This window comes from Sciurus vulgaris (genome assembly GCF_902686455.1).
Source record: "Sciurus vulgaris genome assembly, chromosome: 3".
Taxonomy (NCBI): domain Eukaryota; kingdom Metazoa; phylum Chordata; class Mammalia; order Rodentia; family Sciuridae; genus Sciurus; species Sciurus vulgaris.
This window is the reverse complement of record NC_136463.1, coordinates 142,776,570-142,802,465: the sequence shown is the minus strand read 5'-3', so window position 1 is coordinate 142,802,465 and position 25,896 is coordinate 142,776,570. Positions and strand designations below refer to the sequence as shown.

Sequence of the window (25,896 nt, the reverse complement as noted above, 5' to 3'; positions counted from 1 at the left end):
TGGGATGATGAACTGTTCTAAAATTGTAATGATGGTTCAACTTTGTGAATTTACTTAAAACCGACCAACTGTCCACTTTACATGAATGCTGTGGTTTGTGTTGTATCTCAATATAGCTGTTATTTAAAAAAGTATGGATCTTACTTGAATACTGATTAAAATGTACTTAGTCCATTTAGGTTGCTATAACAAAATACCATAGACTGGTGGCTTATAAACAGAAATTCATCTCATAGTTCTGGAGGCTAGGTAGGAAGAATGACAAAAGGGCACCAGCAGATTTGCTGTCTGGTGAGGGTCTGCTTCCTGGTTGTTAGATGGTTGTCTTCTTGTGTCCCCACATGGTTGAAGGTGTAAGAGAGTTCTCTAGGTTGCTTTATAAGAGCCCTAATCCTATCCATGAAGCTCCATCTTCATGACCTAATTAAGTTCGAAAGGCCAACACTAGCAGATTAGATCCCATTCTAACATGAATTTTGTAGGGATACAAACATTTTGTCTGTATCACATGCTAAAAAGCCATTTGCAGCAATTTTGTGAATATTCATTGAGATGTGATTTATATACCTTACTGTTTTTATGTTTACTTTTTTAATATAAATTTTATGATTGTATTATCAGGGAAATGCTAAGTGCTGAGCAGTCAAGATACAGTGACTTTTTAAAAGTAAAATTGGGTATTTGTAATTGTTTTTCCATTAGCAATGGGACTTTGGGCCAGATTAAGTTGAATTTACAATCGTTCAGATTTTAGGCAGCCCATATTGCTACAAAATTGTCTCAGTAAGGTCTGTGGAACACCACGTGTAAGTTCAAGACTCAGGCTTGTATCACTTGTGAAGAAAATAACTACCTATTTTATAATACTAATATGTGACTCAAAATAAAAAATATGTGATGGAATATATATAGCAACTGTAAAGCATGATGCAAATTAAAGGTTCACGTTATCAATTTTTAAAAAATATAAAGTCTGTAAATACTTAATATTTTATTTTAACAAGAGAAACAAGATTAAAAAATACAAAGTACAACCTCCCACCCCACCCACCTCCAAGGCCTAAAGAGCAGCTATCCAGCTGTAGTCCACTTTCCTTAATTTCCTTAGTTCTTTTTCTTCAGATTTTGACAACTGATGTAAAATGTCTTCTTCCAAACCTGTGTCATTTGTAACCTGGGCCTTTTCTGTAAGATCATTTTCTTCACCTGAATCATCACTTTCTTTTTCTTCTTCCATATCTATATCATCGGGAATTTCTTCAGCACTTGAATAATAACAGAAGATGTAAACACCATTAGAAGTACTACTAAGTAATAACAATGTGCTTATTTAAAGCACCTATGTAGAAATATAATCATATACAGTGAATGAAAAATCTTGCTATTGAGTGCACTTTAAAAATTAGGGGTTATTAGAAAGAGAACAGGTGAACTTATAAAATGTGTGATTTAAAATTAGATATTGAATCCTTACACACATAAACAGAACATCTTTTCTGAGTTATTTTCAATGTATTGGACTTAATAATCCTATATTCTTACCTATATTTTAAAGTTGAAGTAAAAAGAAAAGTACAGTGGAAGAATATTATAATAAGGAATAATACAGACCATCTTGTAATAGAGAATAACAAACATTTTAAGAACTACTTTACCTTTTGGTCTCTTTAGATAGTAATAAGGAATTTATAAACATGGAACATAGGAAAGAAGCAGATGGCAGTACATGGGCTGGAGTGTGAAGAAGCTGGAATGAAAAACAGAAAAACAGGGTTTCATTTAAGAATATCCGTTGGCACAATCTGTTCCTTCAGAGTCCTTAGTATCCTTTGCTGTAAATACCAAGAGTCAAAAACAAAAAGACTCTTCCCACAGAAAAGCCAAACCAAAGAAAAAAACATTTCTACCTTCCAATATTTAAAGCAAACCCCATCTCATTCACCCCAGGTTGAGGCCAAAATAATCCCAAATCCTAAGGTTATGTAACTTAGTTTGGGTATTAACACTGTATAGTATACAAGTGATTATTCAAAAGTGATTTGTAACAGATTGTACAAAAATGTCAATTTAAGGTGCTGTAATGGATTTTATTGATTTTACATGGTTTGCTCAACTAATTTCTTACCTCATTAACTGCAGGTATGTTCTCTGTTAAGGGCAGCTGTACCAGTTCATTCTCTAATGTTTCATTTAATTTTTCATCCTGTTGTTGCCTGTGCTTTCCCAATATGAAATAAAATGGGGTTGTAGGAAGACTTTCTTCTGTTAATAGCTGTAAGGATTTAAGAAAAAGGGAAATTATCTGAATAAAAAGGGGGAACTCCTTTGACTATAGAATCATAAGATGTCTGGCATGGAAGCAATTTTAGAAGTTATTAAGCATGTCTCATAGGTAAAGCAACAGGCCTCGTATCCCACTTACTACAGGAAAAGCTAACAATGGACACTTAGATGACATATCCAAACAGGCATGTATTATTGCTTCTTTGCCTAATCCTACAAAAAGTACAAAAAAGGGTTTCTAAGGGTAGATGCGAAGAGACAGAGGGGGAAGAGGCCTGGATAATAACATGTTGAAAGGATGAAGCAGGTTGAAGGACAATAACTTTTAATAGAGCCGAGAAAGCAGAATTTAAGCTGGCAATGAAAAAGTCAAGAAACATCCCAATTCACAGCAGAGTACCATAAACGCATAAGAATTGGTACCAACTGTATCTATAAATAATAGTGAAAGCAGGGCTAAATGAAACAGATGGGTTGGTGGAAAGTTTATTGCAGAAGTCCTCAGATTCCCATATTTCCTCTTAAGTCCCAACAGAGGGCTCAAAGTATATTCCCTGGAGAACAACAAAAGTATGTCAGACTGGGGGTGGGCAGGTGGTATCCTTTTCATAGCTGGAGACAGTTTTCCTTCACACAGGGGAGTTCTCAGAACACTGGTAAACAGGTTTAAATCCTTTAGGCAAGATCTTTTTTTTTTTTTTTTTTGGACCAGGGATTGAACTCAGGGGGACTCGACCACCACTGAGCCACATTGCCAGACCTTTTTGTATTTTATTTAGAGACAGGGTCTCAGTGAGTTGCTTAGTGCCTCACTTTTGCTGAGGTTGGCTTTGAACTCTTGAGCCTCCCACCTCAGAATTCTTAGTGGCTGGGATTGCAGGTGTGGGACTCTGTGACTGGCCAGGCAAGATCCTAAGAAGAAAATTTTTGTCTGTGTAATTTGACCAGCCTAAGAGAAGAAAAATCAAAAATAATGACATTAGAGATTTTCTCAACAAAATAGTTTAGCCAGATGACAGGGTCCACAATGTCAGAGAGTTTTCAAACAGATGCTTATGCTCAAATCTAAAAGTAAGAGCAGACAGTGAAAAATGAAAAGACTGAAGAAAACCTTAATATGAAAGATAACTAATGAAATAACTGAAACAAAAATCTGATGAAACAGACCATGCAAGAGGGAGAAAAAAAATTTGATGATAAAAGATGAAGTAATTCCTCAGAAAATGGAAAGAAAGCAGGCAAAAATAAAGTTATAGCACTACTCTAGAAGGCTCAGTACTAAATAATAGAAGACCCAAAAAAAGAACAAAGAAATGAGTGCTGGTGGGTGGGGAGTAATTAATTCCTACTTAGTTCTCTACTCAAAACCCTAAGGGGTTCTAAGTTTCATTCAAAGGAAAAACAGTCTTTTCAATAAGATCTACCTCGACTTCTCTATTTATTGCAAACTACCCTTCACTTACCCTCTTTTACTATATTCTTCACCCCATCATAATTCTTATTACCTTCTGAAGTATTACATATTTTACTTACTTAATGCTTGTTGTTTAGTTCTATATCTCCCTGTAGACTATAAACACCCCAAGTTTAGAGACTTGCCTATTTTGTTCACTAGTGTACTGCAGGGGTCTAGAATAGATCCTGCCATGATGATCAACAAAAAAGTTTTTGAATAAATTCAATGAATGGTGGAGGAAAATAAACAAGTCAAGGATAAAAGATCAAAGAATAATAATTCTTTGGACTTGGAGTAACACCAGAATCTATAAAATAATCTATAAAATACCTCCAAAGTGCTGAAAGAAAATGATTTTTAACTTACATCTCTACTCAACCAACCAAATGGGAGATAATAAAACACTTCCAAACATGCAAGGTCTTAAACTTACCTTCCCTTTACCAAAAGAATGTGCTTTACCAAAACAAGAGTGTAACCAAAGAAAGAGGAACACTGTGGGAGCTAATAAGGTAGAGGTACAATGAATCCCCCAAATGATGCCGAGTCTGTACACTAAGATGACTACCGTGCGACTGATCTACGGAGCAATCATTCCAGACTGAAAAAAGTCAGAGGCTTTTGCAGATATTTCTTCATGATTTCAAAGAATATCTAATGGGTCTGAAAACACTGAAAGAAGATATATATAACTTGGATAAAGTCGGGGGTTGAGTTAGGTGAAAAGAACTGAAAAAAAGAGGCAGTTATTACAGCCAGAGAAAACAAAGAGTTGATCACAAAAGGAAAGACACTATGTGTATGATTAAGTAGCTTAGCTATGAATTTTATTTACAAGGTTATGATAACAAGTATGGACCTGACCAACTGAAGACTCATCAATACTGGGAAAATTTGGGGGCAGGTAGGGGAAATGTGTTTTTGTGTATATGCAAGGAATGATGTGAAAAGCCAAGATTTCAACTTCAACAGATTCAATGGATCAGTTAATTGATAATACTAAATCTGAAAAATCCAGAATTAGTGGCATAAAAATGTTTTTGAGAGATATACGGTTAAATGAAAACTTCGACTAAAAGAGTCGGGGGTGGTTATCTTTAAAGAAAAAGGCAGTGGCATAGAGAAGATTTTTTTTGTAAGAAGTTTGTAGTACTATAGTTATCCTTCAATATCCATGGGGGAATTGTTCCAGAACCCTCTGAATCTGAGGATGCTCAAGTCTCTCATATAAAATGTCATAGTATTTAAATATAACCTATGCACATCTTCTCATATGCTTTGGCATTTTTTTTCCTGAATATTTTTGATACAGAATTGGTTGACTCCACAGATATACATATAGCCCATGGACATAAGGGCCAACTATATTTGACTTTTTAAATCACAAGCCTATCTTATTGACATTTTAAATTAAACCAACACCAATTTATAAATGTATGTTTTAAAGTTCCACCTTACGGTCAGATGAAACATTTTTTTCAGACTGGACTCTAAAAGATAACTAGCTTTGTAGGGAAGCAATGCAGCCTGCACTTTGAATGGTTAAAACATACCTGTTTGCTTGTTGGTGTGAGTTTTTCTTCTGGAGACTTTGTACTGAATGTCAATAAACTCTACAAAGAGAGATCAATGAATGATGTGAAAAATCAAATTGTAGAGTGCAAATCTAAATAAGGTTATACAAAGTGTTAAAAAACAAGGCTAGTCTTTCAAATATATATATATCTGCCCACAGAGAAGATTTAAATTTGTTTAATAACCTTGTGAGAGTTATAAGATTGTGTTCTGGGAGAGATTTAAGAATTGGTAATGAAGTAAAATTCAACTGATAGCTGAAACTTAAGTCACCATTTTTTTAATGGCAAATCAAATACTCAAAAGAAAAATGAACCATGCTAATAAAAACAACTTCAAGTATTTTTGTTGTCTTCTGTTTTTGGTGCCACAGAGTTAATGCAGTACACGTTTAAAGAGCCTCAAAGTTCAAAGGTGTGAGGGTAAATTGGTATTAAACATTCACAGGTTATTTCTTTTGGGAAATAAACTTTTAATGAAACTATTCCATCTAGAAACAAACACACCAATAGTCATGGGCTGACAATTTCTCTTTAAAACTGCAGGTACAAAGTGTCCACCTTTGGTGGGGGGTGAGGGGGGGTCAGTTACCTGTGACTTTGTTAGGAAGTAAAACTGGGATCTGTTCAGCCACTGGTGAGCTTCTGAGTTGAACAACTCAGGGACATCTCGTGGAACAAACACTCCCCACTGGACTTCCTCTCTGGAGATATTTTTTTGAATATACAATGGCCTTGGCTCACTAGGCTTAAATACAAACACTAGAGGGGAAAAAAAAAAAAAAAAGACAATGACATTTTGCCTACAAAAGTTAGCTCTAACCTCAGACTGGTAGACCACACTAATTCTGGGACTCACCCCATTGAGTATATGGCCCAGCTCAGGACTGTCTTAGGTTTTGATTCAACAAATATCTACTGAATGCTTACTATGTACCAAGTAGGTTGGGAATGAGGACTATGAACCTGAAAAAGAGAAAAAAGGATCCCTGTTCCAGAAAGCTGGGGCTACTATAGAGGACAGATACAAAAATTTTATTGAACTACTTTGTCTGAAGTACCAAAAAGATGTATGTAGAAGTTGTTTCAAAAAGCATACAGGACATTTAAAACTAGTTAGGGGAATGGAAAATGCACCAAAGGAGTGAGGCCTCTTGGATTTTGCAGACTGAGTGCGACTGGCCTGTGGAAAAACAAGGGATGTACTGGAGCTCTCCTACAATTAAGTCTGAATTTATATGTGATGTTGGAAGAAAGGAGAGGTTGGGCCTCAGGCAAAATGGCTTCAAATGAACATCTGATCTGAAGGCAAGTTCGTTTCAAATTATATTAAAGACACTAAAAGAAAATTTAGGTAGTAGATTCCCTTTAATTATCAAAGCATAGTTTGTACTTACAGTCTGAACCCTCTGAAGACTGAGAAATTGCAGCAATATTCTCTGAATAAGGATCAGATTCCATAACTCTAATATTTAATTTTGCACTCCATTCCACTGAAGGGGAAAAAAGATGATTTACTACTGAGAACAGATTTACCAAATCTATTTGAAGTACATATTCTTAATTGATGGTCTTATCAGGACAATATTCTACTAGGTAGAAGCATTTTATGCTTCTAATTGCCAGTGTAGACACAATGAAATTATGTGTGAAGGGGTCTACTGAAGTGAGGAACAGGAAGGAGAGAAATAAAATGGAACTTCAGTATTTCTTCCATATACTATGCATTTTTATTTCAATGATTCTTATGAAATAGTTATTCTTTCATTGATTCTTATGTCTTTATGCTTTTGCTGCTGCTAAATTTGGGTTACCCAAAGTCACCACAAAGAATATCACATTGATTACTAAGCAACTACCATATCTTCCATACTCTCTAATGAGTAAAACAGCACTGAGTTCACATTTATTAGGATTATACCAGACTACATTCAAATTTCATACTGTCAGGGATACTGCAAATTAATATGCATTCAAATTAGCAGAAATATTCCTCAAAATGTTAAAGGGATGAAGAATATAGAGGACAACAAAAGTCTTATACCTTGAAGACAGTAGAAAAAAGTGAAGATAATAGTACCTAATTTATTGATAATTAGGTGGTTTGTAAGTAATCTGTAGGCCTACCACTCCAAATTTGGTGGCAAAATGTGTCATGCAAAACATTCTATAACATCTAGGTAGAATGACAAAGTTTAACAACTTCCTCTATTTTTTTTTTTTTTCGTGGTACTGGGGATTGAACCCAGGGCTTTGTGCTTGCAAGGCAAGCATTCTACCAACTGAGCTATATCCCCAGCCTCCTCTATGTGTTTTTTCAAGTCACTTTAGAGTAAAAAAAATAATCTTACATGCACAACTGAGCAGATTCCAACAGCAAAGAATGCCATCTTCAGTTCCACCAAGAAGATACTTTGAACATGTCAATCTCCCAAAGCAAAGGTGTCTAAGTTAAAACCAAAAGGAAGTTAACATTTAGTTACAAAGAGCTGCAGACTTTCAAACACTGTTATTAGTTTAATGCAATGTAGATTTTTAAGGAGATGCATATGCTTATAATAATCCTGAAGAAAAAGGGGAATTATGGAAGCAGAGAGCTGTGATATGGTCATCATGTGGCATGCTAATCTTTTAGGGATTATAAATGGAAAAGTTTGCTTTAGGAAAAAAGGTTTGATGATCAATTCTCTAAAATATGTGTAGTACAGCAACCAACACAAAAAGGAAATGTATGTAAAAATATACAAATTCACGTAACTAAACACTCTATTTTATGTTCTCTACCAAAAAGAGGGAAACTTGTAATTTGAATTATGAAGAAAAGTTTTACACAGGAAATTCAGAATCAGATATGTTCGGAATTAGAAACAATTTTATTAACTATATGCCATTCTGCCCTTGTGCTGAAAGAGGACAGAAGTAAATCAGAAGACACTTTGATTTTCTCCTGTCCTTCTCAGAAAAGAGTGAGTCTGAGTATACAATATTTTTATGGGAATACAGAGAAGATGAGCATGTTTTAAATCCACTGAGGCTTAAATATAACTTGTATTATCATATAGCACATCCATGGAAATATTTAATACAAAGAAAACAATTTGCAGGATTAAATATTAATCCTGATTTCAGAAATATTGGCATATAGTTCACACAGTCAGAAATTTTTAGCTTTCCAACCGTTTAGTTAGCTATTTGCCTCCTGACTTATAAGCCATCTTTAGAGAAAGCCTAAAGTTTAAATTTACTAAGGTTCAAAGAAATACTTAAATAAATTTTTAAAAAAAGTACTACATGCTTCCCAAACAATTTACCTACCTTATTTTCCCAGCCCGTTGGCAAAATGTACATTTAAGTTCCCATGTTTCCGAGTCCCATATGGTGACTATTTCCTCAAAACTAACTGCTAGTAAAGAACCATCTTCGGAGAAACAACAATTGGTTGCTTGATATTTATGATAACTACCCACAAAGTCACAGGTCCAGCCAACAGCTTTCTCTGTGGAAATAGAAGCCATAATGTTCAATAATGGCATTAATGCTATATAACCTTATAGGAACATTAAGGGTTAAGAAACAAAGACAAAACAAACAAGTCTATTCCCCACAATTTCTTTCACTTATAAGTGCTGTAAAGCATTGAAGAAAAGTTTTACATAGGAAATTCAGAATCAGATATGTTCGGAATTAGAAACAATTTTATTAACTATATGCCATTCTGCCCTTGTGCTCTTCCTAGAGACTTTGATCTCCCTCTAGTGGAGTGGAGAAAGGACTAATGGCAAAAGCTCTCTGTACTATAACCCTCTCAACTAAATAGCACACTATTAAGAATGTCATTTTAAAAGTATGGATTTTTGTGTAAAAATCTCTTAAATCTACTAAAATTAAGCAATATCCTAAACAATTTCTATTTGCAAAAATAGAAAAATGTTCTCCTGAAATGGGTATGAGACAAAAATACCAATTCTTAAAACTGTATACTCTTTGAACATACTCTTCGGTTACTTACTGTATATATCGGAATCATCTGTTAATATCCACACTTTGAAGTAACCATCTTTGCTAGCAGTAACCAAGGTGGGGTTTTCAGATTTTTCTGCATTACGGAAGCAGAGAGCTGTGATATGGTCATCATGTGGCATGCTAATCTTTGTGTTAAGAACAAACCTAGTTGGAAGAAAACCTACAAATTTATTTTCTCATCAGGACAATATGACATATTGTCATAACTCAGAGAATGTCTTACATATTGTACATTTTACAATAGCATCTTTAAAAATGTAACTGATAGATTACCACATAGAGTTAGAATTGAGTGTGCTTATTCAGGAAACAGAGATCTAACACAACACCTGTGTCCTTGTGTGTCTTATAAGTATAAATAGGGAGTTCCTCACTCATAGTCCAAAGTCTACTGCATCAAACTCTAGAAAAACTGTATAGAAACTAAGACTATGTAGTTTAAAAAAAAAGGTTAAAAAATTCAATGTGTGTGACAGATCCCACTTGTAACAAGAAAACATTCAAACTGCCTTCATCTTTATTTACTATCTTCAGTCACCCACATTACCTTTCAAAGGTTGTTCCCAGTTTAAGAGGGGAATGATTTAAATGAAATATATGCTAGTCTGTGTGTTCTAAAAAAACATCAGGGAGGCACAGTGTCATGATTTTTAAAAAGCCCAGTTACAAGAGGGGTGACTAGGGACAATCACTTAGTTGGAGCCTGTTTCTTTACCTGTAAAATGTGGACAAACAGGCCTATCTATAATGTTCTTTTGAAAATTAACAAGATAACGGGTATGGGTATAAAAGCAATGAACCTAATTTTTGGCTCACAGCAAGGACCTGATAATTGGCTGTTAAAGCCAGTGATTCCTTGTCTAATCACAATACACATGCTACCCTCCACCTCCACCTCCACCCTTTTATCCAAGGAAGGTGGCATGATGTTAAGGAAGAGCAAGGGAACGTGGCAGACAGCAATGCTTTCTCAGAACAGAAAGCTTAATTAAAGGCTTATTAGGAGAATAACAACTCTTTGATATCTCTAAATCTAAATCTCATCAAAATGAAACATCTTGAGGTCTGATAATTACAAACATAAAATAAGAATCAAATAATTCATATTCTAAATTAATAGGTAGCTCTAAGGTAATATTACCCTTGGGTTTTCTTATTATACATCCACAGTTTCATTTGCAATTCAAGTTCAGTTTCCTTTTCTTGTCGTTGTTCCACTGTTGCAAGCCAGTTACCATAGCAGCCAAATGCAGCTTTTGTTAGTTCAATTTGGATCAGACCGTAATCATTGATATATTCTTGCTGTATAATATCTAACTGAAGGGTTAAAAAAATCCAAAATGTTTATTAATACATAAATGTTAAAGCATGCAAGGCATGATTAACTATATCTAAGATAACTGCCACAATCTAAAGTAATAAGATTTTTAGATAATGGGAAAAATAAACCAATTGCTACCTTTTACATTAAAATTGCCATTAAAAAGGGGAATACACTGTACAGTATTAATTTGGTAGTGACTATTCTCCAATGACCTTGATAAATTAGTGATGACTAAGACCCATTATATGATTCAACAAAACCTTTAACCTATAAGAGTGCTTTTCTTTAAAAGAATAAATAGTTTTACATAAAATCTCCAGGTTATCACTAGAAATAAAAGAGAAGAAATAAACTTATAATCTTTAAGAAAAATAATAGTTCAAGTAGGCCAGCATTTTATTTACAATTAAAAAAAAAATCCCATTTCCTTGCTTATTTACTAAGTAAATAAAGTGGCTACTACAAGTTGAACATTCTTTATCATAATTGCTTGGGACCGAGAGTGTTGTGGACCTCAGATTTAGTTTGAACTTTGGAATCTCTGAATATACATAATGATATATCTTGGGGATGGGACCCAAGTCTAAACATGAAATTCATTTATGTTTCATATGCATCTTATTATACACACATTCTGATGGTACTTTTAACAATATTTTTAGTCATCAGCATTGTGATGCAACCTGTCACAGGAGGTCAGGTATGGAATTTTCCACTTGTGGTACTGTGTCAGGACTCAAAAAGCTTCAGATTTTGGAGCAGCTTTTCAGGTAAAGGATTATGTGTACTAACTGCTTACTATTTTCAGGCATTGTACTAGATGTGGGGTTATTAATAGGCTTTCTTTTTTGAGGGGTTTAAAAGACACAGAGAGAAAGGGATTAAATGACAGAAATCTATAATGAGCACTGCAGAGCACAATGAAAAGGTAGGATATATTGATCAGGATTATAAACTGTTCCTCTTTAATCTATACTGAAAATTGAATCTTCAGTATATGAATGACATCATTTCACCATAAAGCAGATATAGACTTGTATTGCCAACACATGTTCTCATTTCCTTATCCTTGTGACTCAAAGGCACAGATGTGTGGGATAGCTAACTGCAGTGCATTCTAAAACAAAATAAAATACAAAAAGAGAGCATGTGTAAGAGTGCCAACTGACTGCCATGTAATTTGGAATGGTGGCCTCATGAAAACTATGCTTTAAACAACTGAACTAGTAACCACAGACAATACTATGTTCAAGTACACATAGGCGCAGAATCATGAAACTACAAATAAATGACTTGATCCCGGTTGTACTGTAAAGAACTTTCATTAGTTTTATGACCAGTTAATGGATCAAAATCTTACATTGTATAACTGCTTATCACTCTGGAGAGAATAAAACTGCAGGTGACCAGGTTTTCCATTCAAAACTAAAGCTTTAGTTCTTGGGTCAATCATCATACCAGTAAAGATACTCCTATCTATAAAGGAAGTGATAAACAAATTGAAATCAGAGAAACATGCACTGTTAAATGTACTCAATTCCAAATTTAAGGGATGTTGCAGTACCTTTCACCAGGCCTTGAATTACTGCAGATGCATCAAGGTTTCGGTGAATGACTACTATCTCTATGGGTAAAAGAAAAAGAAACATTTAAACATGAGTAGGTTGGAACTTTGAGGTGAAGAAGTCATGTGAATTTATATCATTTTGAAATATGCCAGAATACAAAATAGCTCAGTAAGTTCAATTAACTCAATGTTATTATAAATCAGGACTATATTTGAAATTTAGTTAAAAAATCTAGAGTGGGGATGGGGGCTTTTGTTAGAGTCTAAGTTCTACAAACTGTGCCTATGAACATATGAAGTGTTTAATTCAGACACTACACTTATTAATAGTATGCATTTGCCATTCCACGAGTACATACTACATAAAAGATAGTTATCTTTGAAATAAGTCATTCCACTAATGGGTTGCTCAGAGTTACATAATAATTCAAAGGGAAAGAAAGCAATGGGCTATCAAATTTACAAGGAAGGAGGCCCTGATCTAGGCTGAATAGTAGCAAGATGAACAAAGTTTGGAAGAATACTGAGAAAGTCCCTATTTCTGTTAGAATTCACAGGACTACTATACTGAACTAATGACTATACAAAAGAGAACTGCAGAGCATTCTTTTGAATGGCATAGTATTTATGAAAGCACCAATGCCCATTTGAAACCCTCCTTTTACTTCCCCACATCATCCCACTCTAAGATTTTAAAAATATATAAGTGGCATAGCAACAACCAAATATACTTAACTCTCCATTTTCATAAAAATAATTCTAAACATGTTAGTTTCTATTGGCATGTGGGGGTAGAGACATGTGGGGGTAGAGACAGGTGGGGAAAAGAGGAATGAAAGAAAAAAATGCTTCTTCACTCTATATTATCCTTAATTAGTTTAAGGTCTCTATTTTTCCTTCCTACAGAAGCTGGTTGATCTATGACATTACACAAATTATACTTCCTCATAATAAATTTAGGCTTACTGTTATCAGAGTGAGAAGTACAGAACAAATCTCCTGCAGGTGAGACGGAAATATGTTCAATAGTAGATCCTAGACGAGGGAGAAACTCTTTGTTTTTCTCTGCCGCATCACGCCATTCCACAAGCACACACTCACGCCCGCCACTTAGCAGGCTGGTGCCTTTGCATTCATCCAAAGAAATTAAAAGAACAGTATATTTGGGGGAAAACGGAAAAAAATAATTAATACTTTTAGTTTTCTTATCAAACTAGAGAAATAAAACTCTTTAGAAATACAAGTGTCATTATTTTCTAATTTTGTTTTTATCATTTTTGAAGTCTCATTTTAAATTGATCAAGTAATTATACAAATTATGGGCTACAATGCAATCCATATTGGTATATATAATATAATGATCAAACCATGGTAATCAGCATATCTATCAACTCAAACATTTATCTTTTCTTTGTAGTGAAACATTAAAAATCTTTGAAACACACAATACATTATTACTACCTGTGGGCACCCTATTGTGCAAAAGAGGAAATAATCAACCGGGCAAAGAAACTACCCACAGAGAAACTATTTGCAAACTCAACATCTGGATAAGGGGTTGGTTAATATCTAGAATATGTAAGGAATTCAAACAACTCAACAGCAAATAATATGAATGAAAATGGGCAAAAAACCTGAATAAACATTTCTCAAAAAAAAGCCATACAAATGGCCAATGGATATATGAAAAGATGCTCAATATCACTAATCATCAGAAAAATGCAAATCAAAATCACAATGAGATAGTACCTCCCTCTAGTTGGAATGGTTATTATCAAAAAGACAAAAGAAAATAAATGCTGGTGAGCTGAAGAAAAGAGAACCTTTACACACTATTGGCTGATGGGATCGTAAGTTTTTAAATATAATCATTATGGAGAAGAGTATGGAAGTTCTTAAAAAAATCAAAATTACCATATGACTCACCAATACTACTACTGGGTACACACCCTAAAGAAATAAAATCAGTATGCTGAAAAGGTTATAATTTACTAGGTTTGATAACAAATATAAAAAGTTAGGTTCAATGAGGAATTTGATTAAGCTGTGTCCATACTACAAAAGCCACAAGAAGGACTGTCTTTTTATTACTTAAATGTCAACGGCTTCCAAGAGAAATGATCATTAGGATAATGGTCACATGAAGTCTATACTGTATGCTAATATATGCACATAATTGGTTCTTTCCCTGATTTAGGCAGAAGCTATAGCAAAAGAAGCTATAAAGAGGAAGGTGAGAAGAAATGAATTTGGGTTAGGAGGGAATAAAGACAATGCCTCGGACATGTGCATGCACGCACACCAGTGCATCACTTTTTAGTATTCTGGGGAGTGTGCGGAAAGGAGAGTAAACAGTACAGTTTTAATCTGTAGGGTTAATTCCTCCTCATTCTCTTCTAATCTCAGTTTTCATGTCACAATAGTACTCCTGCTATTGCTATTGTGTTAGGTGGGTTTTCACCTATATACACACTGGTTATTGTTCCCCAAATCCAAAATTTTAAGTAGGCTCAGGTTGCCTCAGATTTTCAGTGAGTTAAAAACCAATTAAACCTCTAAGGAACCTGAGCACATGGTGCCATCTAATACTTGTCCTGCCAGTCTCTTGTAAGACTCAGAAAGAAAAATTACTTCTTTGCCTTCTTGTTTTTCTGGTACACTACACTTTTCAGCATCCTGTTATAGTATACTGACATAACTTACTAAGAGTAACCAAATGCAAAATGTACATTTTCATATTTCTATTGAAGACAGAATTTCAATAGGCATTTCACTCATTATACTCTCATTATTTCCCTCATTATACTCATTATTTCACTCATTATACTCTCACACAACCCCACTTACTTCATCTGTAAAAGGAAAACTAATGACACATATTTCAGAGGGTCAAAATTAAATCAGACAATGGATGTAAATACTAACATCATTTTTTTGTGCCTGACAAACTGTAGCTAAGTTATGGAAAACAAGCACCTAGCTATGTAGACATACAATAAAGAAAAAAAGGGTAACATAACTTAAAGAGGTTCTTTATGTTCCTCAAAGACTTTGCCACAAAGGTACACTTTGGAATTCTGAAGGGCTTTGAAACTCAAAGTACACAGTACTATGTTGAGCAAAGCCCCAAACGCAGGGATCATAGACAACTCTTTTTAATTCATTTGACCTACCTATGCAATTTTAAAACTCTTGGACTATAAATGCAGTAAAGTAAAACACTATTCATACATATACTTTATTAAATTGGCACTTACCCGTCACTGAAAAAGCCAAATCCATAACCATATCATGGTGCCAATGTAAACAAGTGTATGTGTATTTCTTGTCATCATCAAAATTTCTCCTATTGGAGAAAACAAAATTCTTAACCATCGTTATAAACAATGGCATGCCAAATATAATGGATCATAATATCAAGCTTTCTAGTCTTAAAGTGTAAAAAGTACATTTTTATTTCTAACCAGAGTCACTTCTACAAACAATATGTCATCTGTGGGTACCCTACTAGATATATTGTCACTCTTTCCTTTTAAGGTAAAAGCTGACACAAAAGTTCTCTTCAATAAGATGATTGTAGGCAACATGGAATTTTTCACTTTCCCTACAAACCCAAGGTTATGAATCATCGTAAAGTAGTTAAGTATGAAATGAAGACCATAGTAATAAAAGAAATGGAGGATGTCAGCAAGCTTCCCTATAACCAGCAGTAGTTTTTCAGTATGGTCCTTTTCCCCTGACTCTGCGACAGCCCTGTTCTGCAGGGCAATTATAAAACTAGTATAAAAGTGACCATAGTGCTTTCCACGCGTTCACTGACCAAAGACGAATTTTGCCATCCATGTGACCAGATGCGATGCAGTCCTCCTTTGGGTGGCAGGCTACACAGGTAAAGCTGTTCTTAGCATGTTTTTTATTTCTTGATGATGACAGAGTAAACCTAGGGGGAAAAAATCTTCCCTTCATTATTAAAGTTTCCAGGAAGTGATGATGTAGATAAGTAAAAGGCAGTTCCAACCTACATTGGGAAGTTCTAAGAATTCAATCAATGTCAATGTGGGATATTTCAAAGAACTTTTGATCAAGAATCAAGCATTCTGTTTTGTAAACATCTATTAATATATGATATAAACTCCATGTGACCACTATTATCCTACCAAGATAACTTGCCTATGGGAGCTACTGACATCCAAGTGAGGAAGACCGATATTTTCAGTGTCTTCTTTTGACTAGAGAACAGCTTACTGAAAAGCTACTTGCCATATATATAGGCCCTTTCCCACCCTTGGGCCAAGTATTTGTCTATCTTCTGGCTCTGAAGAGGTCAGGATCCTTATTATATTGCAAAAAATTAACAAATGTTAATCTGAGCAGAATAAATGGGAAGACAGGACAGGGTTGAGGAGTGACTAGTCAGTCACTACTCAATACCTAGCACCAGTCTCTCAGAGAAACAAGTCATCTTATTCATCTAACCCTACAACTTTATTAGGTATATAATATCTCCATTTTAAATACTTATTAATTTAACTACACAGGGGTTTCAATGGACTAAATTTGATCCATTTATAAACCTAGGTATCCCAAAGTTTATATTCATACCTACAGCCATAAAATTGCAATGAGAATCACCTGGTAGTCATTTCAATCTACATCCAATTCTGAAAGCATGTATACAGACCAGAATTTAGGTGTATTGCATTGGGAATTTGGGCTGGTAAAAGTTCCCTAGGTTTTTATAACTAACATACCCCAAAGCTACCCATGGTGGGTTAAAAACTCTACTGTACCTCGTGGTCTCACAGTCTTCAAATGTAGAACTAGAAGCAGTTTTGGTCACAGTTAATAAAACTGATATTATAACAAACTTTTCAGTAAATAAGACAATACTAACAAAAAGGAATTCTTACCTTGATGTTGTTTTCTTTTTGAAAAAATAAACAGACAAATAAAAGTCTCGTACTGCAGCAACATACTCTCCCTATAGTTTCAGAGAAGATAACATTCACAAAAATAGTCAACACCCTTTAAGAGTATATGAACATAAAATGATACATAATGCTTTGGCTACAGAAAGAAAAATCTTAGTTTTGAAACAAGAAGAACTTAAGTATACAATCCTAAAACTAGACTCTCTAAAGTATAATGCTTTAAATATTTTTTCCATTAAGGCATAATTTATATACAGCAAAATGCAAGGTTTTACATATAGATATGTCCATATAACCACTACCACAATCAAGATCTGTAGTATTTCCTTCAACACAGGAATGTTCCCTCCATCTTCTTCAGTCATTCCAAATGTCCCCACCCCCACCAGCAACAACTCATTTCTATCACCATTGCTTATTTCTGTTGGTGTTTGGACTTTTTTGCTCAACTTCATCTTTTTGAGGTTAATCCACACACTTATATTGGTGAATCACATTCTACTAAATAAAAGCATATCATAATTTGTTTGCTAGTTGATGAATATTTGGTTTACATTTTGGAGCGATTATGAATAATAATCATTTCTATACATATCCTTTTGTGATCGTGTTTTCATTTGTCTACCTAAGAGGGGAATGATTGGGTAGGGGTATTTAGTTTTGCTCTATCTTTCCAACATTAGCAGTTCTAGTGGATGTAAAGTGGTATGTTGCCATGGTTTTAACTTAACTAATGACTAATAGTACTGAAGAATGATGACTTAATAACGTAAAAAAGAATTTTATCTATTTGAAAAAATTTATCCTTTTCAGAAGAGTAACAAAATAATGCTACAAAACTTAAGGCTAAAGAAACATACCATTACAGTGATGTCTAGGGTCTTTGGGTGGTATATGATTTCAAAATAATGAAGTAATTACTAACAGGGCTTGGCTAATTAAATCAATATATGAACTACACACAGTATTCTGGAAAACATTTTAGTATGAACTTATGCTACAATGTTAAGTGGGAAAAAAAAAGGATAAAAAGATTTCTAATCCTGATTTCTTTTGGGAGAAGTTATTTCATATAAGTGAAAGAAAAAATCTAGAAAAGAAGACCTTAAATATCACTAGGGAGATTATAGATTTTCTTTCCTCACTATATTTTTCTGTAGTACTCAAGTTATCCTTAATGGGAATATTAACTGTGGGTAGAGAGGTCATATTTTCTAAAGGCACACAGTTTAAAATGAAATAATTTAAGTGGCTCACATGGGACAGGCAAAGAAATGCAGTACAAACAGCAAACAGTATTATTTTTGGGAAAATGAGAGGGTTTACAAGGGCCATAGAAGAGAATATAAAAAATAAGGACTGTCCTAAAGAACAATACCATAAATAAACATTAAAGTAATGAAACAGGTTTCTAAGTTAATACCAAAATACAATCATTGAGGCAATATAATAGCATCATAATATAAAATATGGAGACTGCAGGAAAAAGAAATTTTATGTATACAGCACAAAACCAGCAAAACCAATTTACCTCATTTCCAAAGGCAATGCACTTCGGTGACTGGTTTATGTAATCCAAAACAAAAGACAGCTCCTTGGCTTCTACTTCCTGGCTTGATGATTTTGGCAGTTTCACTGAAACCAGCTGAAATATATCTAGCCAAAGGAAGCTATATTATTATAAAGCATCTCTAACAAGAGTGAACATGATCACTCGTTCATAGGAAACTGATAAAGCATCTCTAACAAGAGTGAACATGATCACTCATTCACAGGAAACTGATAATCAGCACTCTAGAACATTAAGATTATAATCATTAACTATCTTGAACAAAATGTACCTTAGACTCTTTGTTTAAATATACAAGTTTTAAACCAAGTCTAATTCCACAACTTACACACATACATGCCCAATAAGTGGAAATAATTATGTCTTATACTGGTGCATTCTACATTCTAAAGTACTGAGCTGAGGTTTAAAATGGAGATGAAATATGGATACTGTAGTAATGAACTGAGCAGCCAAAAGCCATCTGAGCCATCTGTGAGAGCTTTCAGAAATGCTATGGGCTTACCACACATTCTATTAGGATAAAATCTCCTTTCAAGTAATATTGACATATTCCTTATGGGCCTTTAAACTTTCTTCTTTTTTTACGCTCAAAGAAAAAGTCCTTCCAATTATCTACAAGGCAATATGTAATATATTCTCCTTTGGCTTGCTCCAATTTAGTCTTTCTGCTATTCTGTGAACACATCATTAATGCTCTAGAATTTGATTCTCCAAAAGAGCTAAACATAGCTTTCTCTTCTTCCTCTGGGGACCTTCCCTGAACACTTACTTAATACATTTTCCTTCAACATTGACTATTCCCCACCCATGCTTATTTTTCTTTAGAACATCTAATTCTACCATATAATTGATCTAGCCAGTTTACTGTTGGGATTTACTGTCTGCTTTGTTCAGTGCAAGCAGAATGGTAGATGCTCAGTCAGCTGTTAAAAGACTATATTATATTCAAGTCAAGAAATAAAATGATAAAATATAAATAAAAGATTAACTTGTTTTTAAACCAGGGAGGGATATTCCCATATGACTTATAAAATTTTCTATCAGAGACTATGGTTTGGGGCTATGGAACACAGATAACACTTATGTATCTGTTTATTTAACAGATTTATATAACAGATACCTAGATTTTTCATATGCTGGATACCTATAATGTGCCAAATACTGAAGAGTAGCACTTGATCCTATTGTGAATGGAATTCAGATTAGATTATGGTACTTGAAATTGCCACAAACTCCAAAAGGCTAATGACCAAAATCAGTAGCTTTTTACCCTGACTTGCACATGAGGTACAACTGGGGAATTTTTAAGCAAATAATTAGGTCCCTTCACAGAGAATCATAATATTTAATTCTTTGGGAGCTTTTCATGTGCAGTTAAAGTTAAGAATCACTGGTCTTACAGATATGTATAACAAGTTTGCTATAGTTATTGGCAACTACCCTTTCAAAAGGGTATCCAGGTGAGTATAGAAGGTGGTTATCAAATCTTGGTGATGAATAGAATTATATCTGCAAAGATTTAAGTTTTAAGAAGACAAAGTCTAGCCTGCCTTTCAAAACAGTTTTCAAATTTGAGTTCTGAAGTCTATTAATACAACCATGTATAATCATTCCCTTTGAATACTTCAGAACTGATAGCCTTCTCAAATGAATGCAGTGATGACATAGGTAATTTAAATTTCGACTTCAAAGGACGGTTAGTTTCAGATTAAAACCAAAATGTTAAATTTTAAGGAACTGTAAAATGTCAAGAGTCACTCAATGTCCTATGAAAAAAAAAGCTCATTGTACTATACCTGGTTTTTCTTTATTTATTGTAACAAAGACAGAATCCTCAGCATGAGCAAGAGTAAAGAGGGCATGAAGTTTATGTCCAACAATGAAAGTCTGAAAGATAAAAAGCATCATATTGTTTACTGTCTGTTCCCTCTAGTAGAACTTCGAGTTCCACAGGGCAGGGATTTTTACCTGGTTTGCTTGCTGCTTTATTCCGACACAAGCAGAATATCTATCTACAGAGAACAATCAATACATATTTTGAATAATTTTGAATATTCTATATATAGATATAGATCTACTTGAGTCTTTAGTGGTTATATAACATTCTATTATAGTTCTAAGTAACATCAAGGTTATATTTAATTTTTTTCTATCACAACAATATTTTTAAGCACTATGTATAAAAACCTTTATTGTAATGAGAAATTCTTTTTGAGAGTTGCTGGAAAAAATGTATTTTCAGTTTTACACTAATTGATTATGTAAAAAGTAACAGTTTCTCTACATTTCACCTATCAACAGAATTTTTTTCCATGTACAATTTGTCTAAACTGATAGGGAAAAATACCATTTGTTTCAATTTACTATTCAAATTATTAATGAGATTAAGCATCTCTTCATGTTTATTAACTATTTGTATTTCTTCTTTTGTGATCTTATATATTTCTCACCTATGCCCATGTTTTTGTTTTCTATTGGGTTATTAGTTTTTCCTTATTGGCTTGGGAAAAAATTTTGTGTGTGTGTGTGTGTGTGTGTGTGTGTGTGTGTGTGTGTGTGTGTGTGTATGTGAGAAAGTAGTTTTGGTAAATACTTTCTCCCAGTGTTTTTACTTGCCTTTTGTCTTGGAAACTTATACAATTTTTACATAGTCAAATTTGTATTTTTTAAATGCTGTAACTTCATGACTTGTTCAGGAAGTTTCTGTAAAGATTAGACCTTGTAGAAGAAAACAATATGTCTGTTATTATCTTGTCATACCTTTTTACAAAATGAAAACTGAAGCTCAATCCATTTACCTTTATCAAAATGCCATCGAGATAGTCCCACAGTTTAATTGTGCCATCAAAGGAACAAGAATACAGCTAAAAGGTAAAAATAGTACAAAACAGATTAAAAATAGAATTCCATTAAGATTTCAAATGAATAATTAAGAGCTGATACAGAAAGCATTTTCTGTTCATTAATTAATTCACTATTAACCTTAAAGAGGTGAAGTTTACACAGGTTGAATATTCCTAATCTGAAAACCCAAAATTCAAAACTTCTTGAGCACCAACATGATGCTCAAAAAGTTTCAGACTGGAGCATTTTGGGTTTGGGTTTTTGGATTAGGATGCACAACCAGTGAAGTTTATGAAAATATTCCCAAACTCAAAAAATTCCAAATTCTAAAACACTTCTGGTCCCAAACATTTCAGGAAAAGGATACTCAACTTATATTGCTTCTTCAAAATAGACAATCTTGTCACAACCCTCTGGAGAAAGCAAATACATTATTTTCAAGTTTTAACTAAAACTGAAGGAAAAAATCTGTTTTAAAAAGGGACATGATAAGATACTGAATTATGAAAAGTACTCAATTTTTCTCTATTTCTCCCAGAGCTCAGTCCCTTTTCATTAGATGCACTGCTTTCAGCTTACACAAGTATTCAAGGAGTGCTTCTCAAATGACTGGACAATGTCCTGTTAAAAAAAAAAATTTCCAGCCAGGCACGGGGTACATGCCTGTAATCCCAGTGGCTTGGGAGGCTGAGGCAGGAGGATTGTGAGATCAAAGCCAGCCTCAGCAAAAGTGAAGCAATAAGCAATTCAATGAGACCCTGTCTCTAAATAAAGTACGAAATAGGGCTGGGGATGTGGCTCAGTGGTTGAGTGCCCCTAAGTTCAATCCCTGGTATCCCCTCCCCGCGAAAAAATTTCTAATCCATCAAGGATCAATATTCTCATTAAATGCAACTGAAATTATTATGCACTTGGATGCTGTGGCATTGTTAACGTGCTATGAAGTTTATGGCACACAATTCTATACCATCTTATTGCAGACTGATAACCATACTTCAGTGGCACTAGAAGGCCTGAGTAATACATGGGTTTATTTTTGTCTCAGTGGACTCAGTTTTACTGAGATTTTGTTTTGTTGTTATTGCTAAGTGAAAATACCTCGTTTATTAAATAATCTTAAGTTTTCTGAAGGAAAGTGGCAATTTTAGGACTTCTGCAAATAGGGACATAAATTCAGAGAATAGAAAAAAAAACGTTAAAGATAGACCATCTATTCAAGTAAAATAATTATATTAAATAGAAAATGTATATCACAATTACTACATATTAGAATCATAGATTAGTGAAATAAACAAGTCAAACGTATATAATCAAAACAAATACTGTGACTCCTAAACTTATGTAATCTCTGCCCTCCAACTTCAACCAACCCTACTGATAAAACTGACCTCCTCATACTTAATTAACTCTCAGTGACCTGAAATAGAACTTTTATGTGATGTGTATTTTTTTTTTGGTTTGGCTATAAAGCTTAGTAATGCATACTTCACAAATTTCAATTTTAACCAGATAATATTTTTTGTCATTACAAACTTCAAGTGATATGCATAAAAATATATTTTTGTCAAACCTTCAAAGAACAGGATAAAAAGTGTACCTGGACCCTGCAAAAAAGTTACTTAACTTTCATTTTTAAGAGTAGCTCATTTAGTTTTGGAAAGAAAAGATCCATGTTATTTTACATCCTACTTCTTTTGTGATAATGCAGTGAATGGCAATGCAAATTCATTTTAAAATCAAGCAATAACTTCCAACTTGGCTGTGACTAATCCAGAAAAAGGGTACTTGTTAAAAACTATTGCAAGAGCAAAATATCATTGAGATAAATTTTAAGTAGCTTCGTTAAAAACTGAGGATAGAAAATACCTTTGGATATTCACATTGCTAATGCTATAAGAGGACCCAAGCTCCACAATCAAGAAATTCATTTAATTGTGTCTAAATTCTAGAATTTTAGAAACTTGTATAGCCAAGAACATCCATCTCAAGTTTACATCTATTAAGCATCCTGTGGATTAAATGGTCACAGAATACACTATGGGCAATGCAGTATTAGCTCAGATCCTACTTTCATAACTAAGAATAATACCCTGAAACAGAAAATCAACAGATGTTTCCTTGATCATAACTTGGAAAGTTTCCCAGTCAAATTTAACTCAAAATTTTCTGTCAAAGGTCAAGGTTAAGATATTCAGTTATAAAACAGTACCTGCAGATGGTTGTTGGGGTTAAGCTGGATTCCAGTCACTAGATTTCTGTGCCCCTGAAGTATGTGCACACACTCTTCTGTAGCTGTGCTATAGACTTTAACAAAGTCCCCAGAGACACAGAAAATATACCTGGAAAAAAGAAAAATAAGTTATACCACCTCCTCTATAGGTAGTATAGTTTTCTATGGTCCATTGCCAAAATTACATGCAACAGAGGTTTCTTTCAAAGTTGTTTAAGAACTATATATTCAAACTTGTGTGCTATTTAAGTCTATGGGGACATCTAAGACTGAGTCATTCATTAACTCAGATTAATGAAGCCAATGTCACATTTCTTGCCTGTTTACAGATGGAGGCTACATAGAAGCATTCTGCAAAACAGCTTAACTAAGTTGCCTGTTTATGAAGTGGATATAGATACTGTTATTCAAGTGTATATCAGCTATTGCTCTTTATGATTCTGCTAACATCAGTATATTCCTATGTTCTTAAATTCTCCAAATGCTGAATCAAAGGCTCTGCTGTAGTTGGTGAGGTCCAGGTCAGTTTTTTTCCTTGTTGCTGAAATGGTTTTACTTTTGTCTTTCTGGATTTGTGGCTTTCTCTCAAGTAGTAGAGGCAACTTAACTACGAAAGTGGATAAGTTGGGGTAAGTTTTGTTTGACTATTTTTATAATAGATGTCACCCATAGGATAAAGTCCAGAAATATACATTGAATAAAATGAAAAAGATGTCGAAACAGTACACAGAAGAAACTGGATACTTGCATATGGTTCCGAGGAGGCAGAACCTGGTGACAACCAGGTTCTTGAAGCCTGTTTCTTCCTCTGATTGGTAAGAAAAAAGTCAACAAAGCCCCTAGTACTTGTAAAGACAAAGTGTTTGATGTGTATTTGTATGTGTGTGTGTGAGCTACTTTTCTTATGCATGCTTTCAACAACTACTTGCCCTGTACCTATGTAGAATATTGTGGGGGTGTGGGAATGCAGACTGTTACAGTCTCTACTCTCTTCTAAGGCAGAAAGGATTTTTACTATCACTCCATTCTTAAGTGAGTTTTAGACTTATTCTTAATACAATGTCACTTACTGATGATACAATGTAGCAAAAATGACAGCTGACTCTGGGCCATAACGTGCCAAGCATTTTTGTAGAGGTTTTATATGTTTCAAAGCATGAATTCTTCTCAAGAATCCCACCAGAGGTAGATTACTAAATATTATCCCTAGTTTACAGATGGGAAAATAGAAGCAGAGAGTAAGAAACTTGAAAAGGTCCCACAATGTAAGAATCGAATATCAAACCCAGAGTTTGGTTTCCAGATACACTGAACCCCAGAGGGACTCGTGGTGTTTCTCATACAGAGTCTAGTATCAGTTTTAATGCAAAGTTCCAAAATCGGTTGGCATATAACTTTCGTGGGGGGTGTGTTGTGTGGGGGGCGGGGACAAAGCAGAATCCTTAAAGGTTTAGTAATTCCCAAACACTATTCTGTACGAGAGAATGGGGATACTCTGGGTTATTGCACGGGCCTTGACAGTGTGCACACACTGCCACGCCTGGACCATTTTCCAGCCGCCCCAGCACCCAGCCGATTCTAAACACGTGGACCCGCCTCCGGGCCCATCAATCCACCGCAGGTCAGTGTCCAGGGAGGGGAGGAGCACCCCGCCTGTAGTGCAACAGGCACAGGGTCTCGAGGTCCCACTCCTCAAAGGCACTGGAAACCTCTCGAATGCTCTAGGGGAGCTGGCACACGCGCCCCTCCGCAGAGCCCAGGTCGGCCAGCGGCGGAGTCCGGACCCGTCTGACAGTTCGTTCTCCAACCCCCAGAGGGCTCATGGCCCTCAGCCGAGTCAACCACGCGCGGTGCCCCCATACTTAGAATCCGCAGAGAACACCGCTCTTCTAAAGTTCAGCTCACTACCGCCACAGTGAACCACGCGAACGCTCTCCTCCTCCACCATCTTCGCGCAGACGCAGGAACTGCGGACCGCTGGCCCCACCCCGAACTTCCTTCGCAGAGCTGGGTCTGGGGCGTGTTTCCCAGCCCGCACCGCCCACCCACGGGCTCCTCTAGGCCCGAGACTCTGTGGTAGCACCCCAGCGT

General features: G+C 34.9%; 1 protein-coding gene across 1 annotated transcript; it reads right to left on the bottom strand.

Annotated features, from left to right (window-relative positions):
- Positions 1–978: 978 nt before the first annotated feature.
- Positions 979–25,807, bottom strand: WDR75 (WD repeat domain 75). Its single transcript, XM_079135099.1, has 21 exons — positions 25,668–25,807; positions 23,785–23,914; positions 21,530–21,595; positions 20,528–20,618; positions 18,690–18,814; positions 17,138–17,208; positions 16,048–16,167; positions 15,485–15,573; positions 13,194–13,352; positions 12,225–12,284; positions 12,021–12,136; positions 10,478–10,653; positions 9,323–9,480; positions 8,629–8,809; positions 7,665–7,759; positions 6,711–6,806; positions 5,906–6,075; positions 5,293–5,352; positions 2,126–2,272; positions 1,656–1,747; positions 979–1,265 (listed from the first exon to the last, which is right to left on the bottom strand). Exons 1-21 carry the CDS (start codon positions 25,751–25,753, stop codon positions 1,061–1,063), a joined length of 2,493 nt encoding a protein of 830 aa, XP_078991225.1. The 5' UTR covers positions 25,754–25,807; the 3' UTR covers positions 979–1,060.
- Between the last annotated feature and the right edge of the window lie 89 nt (positions 25,808–25,896).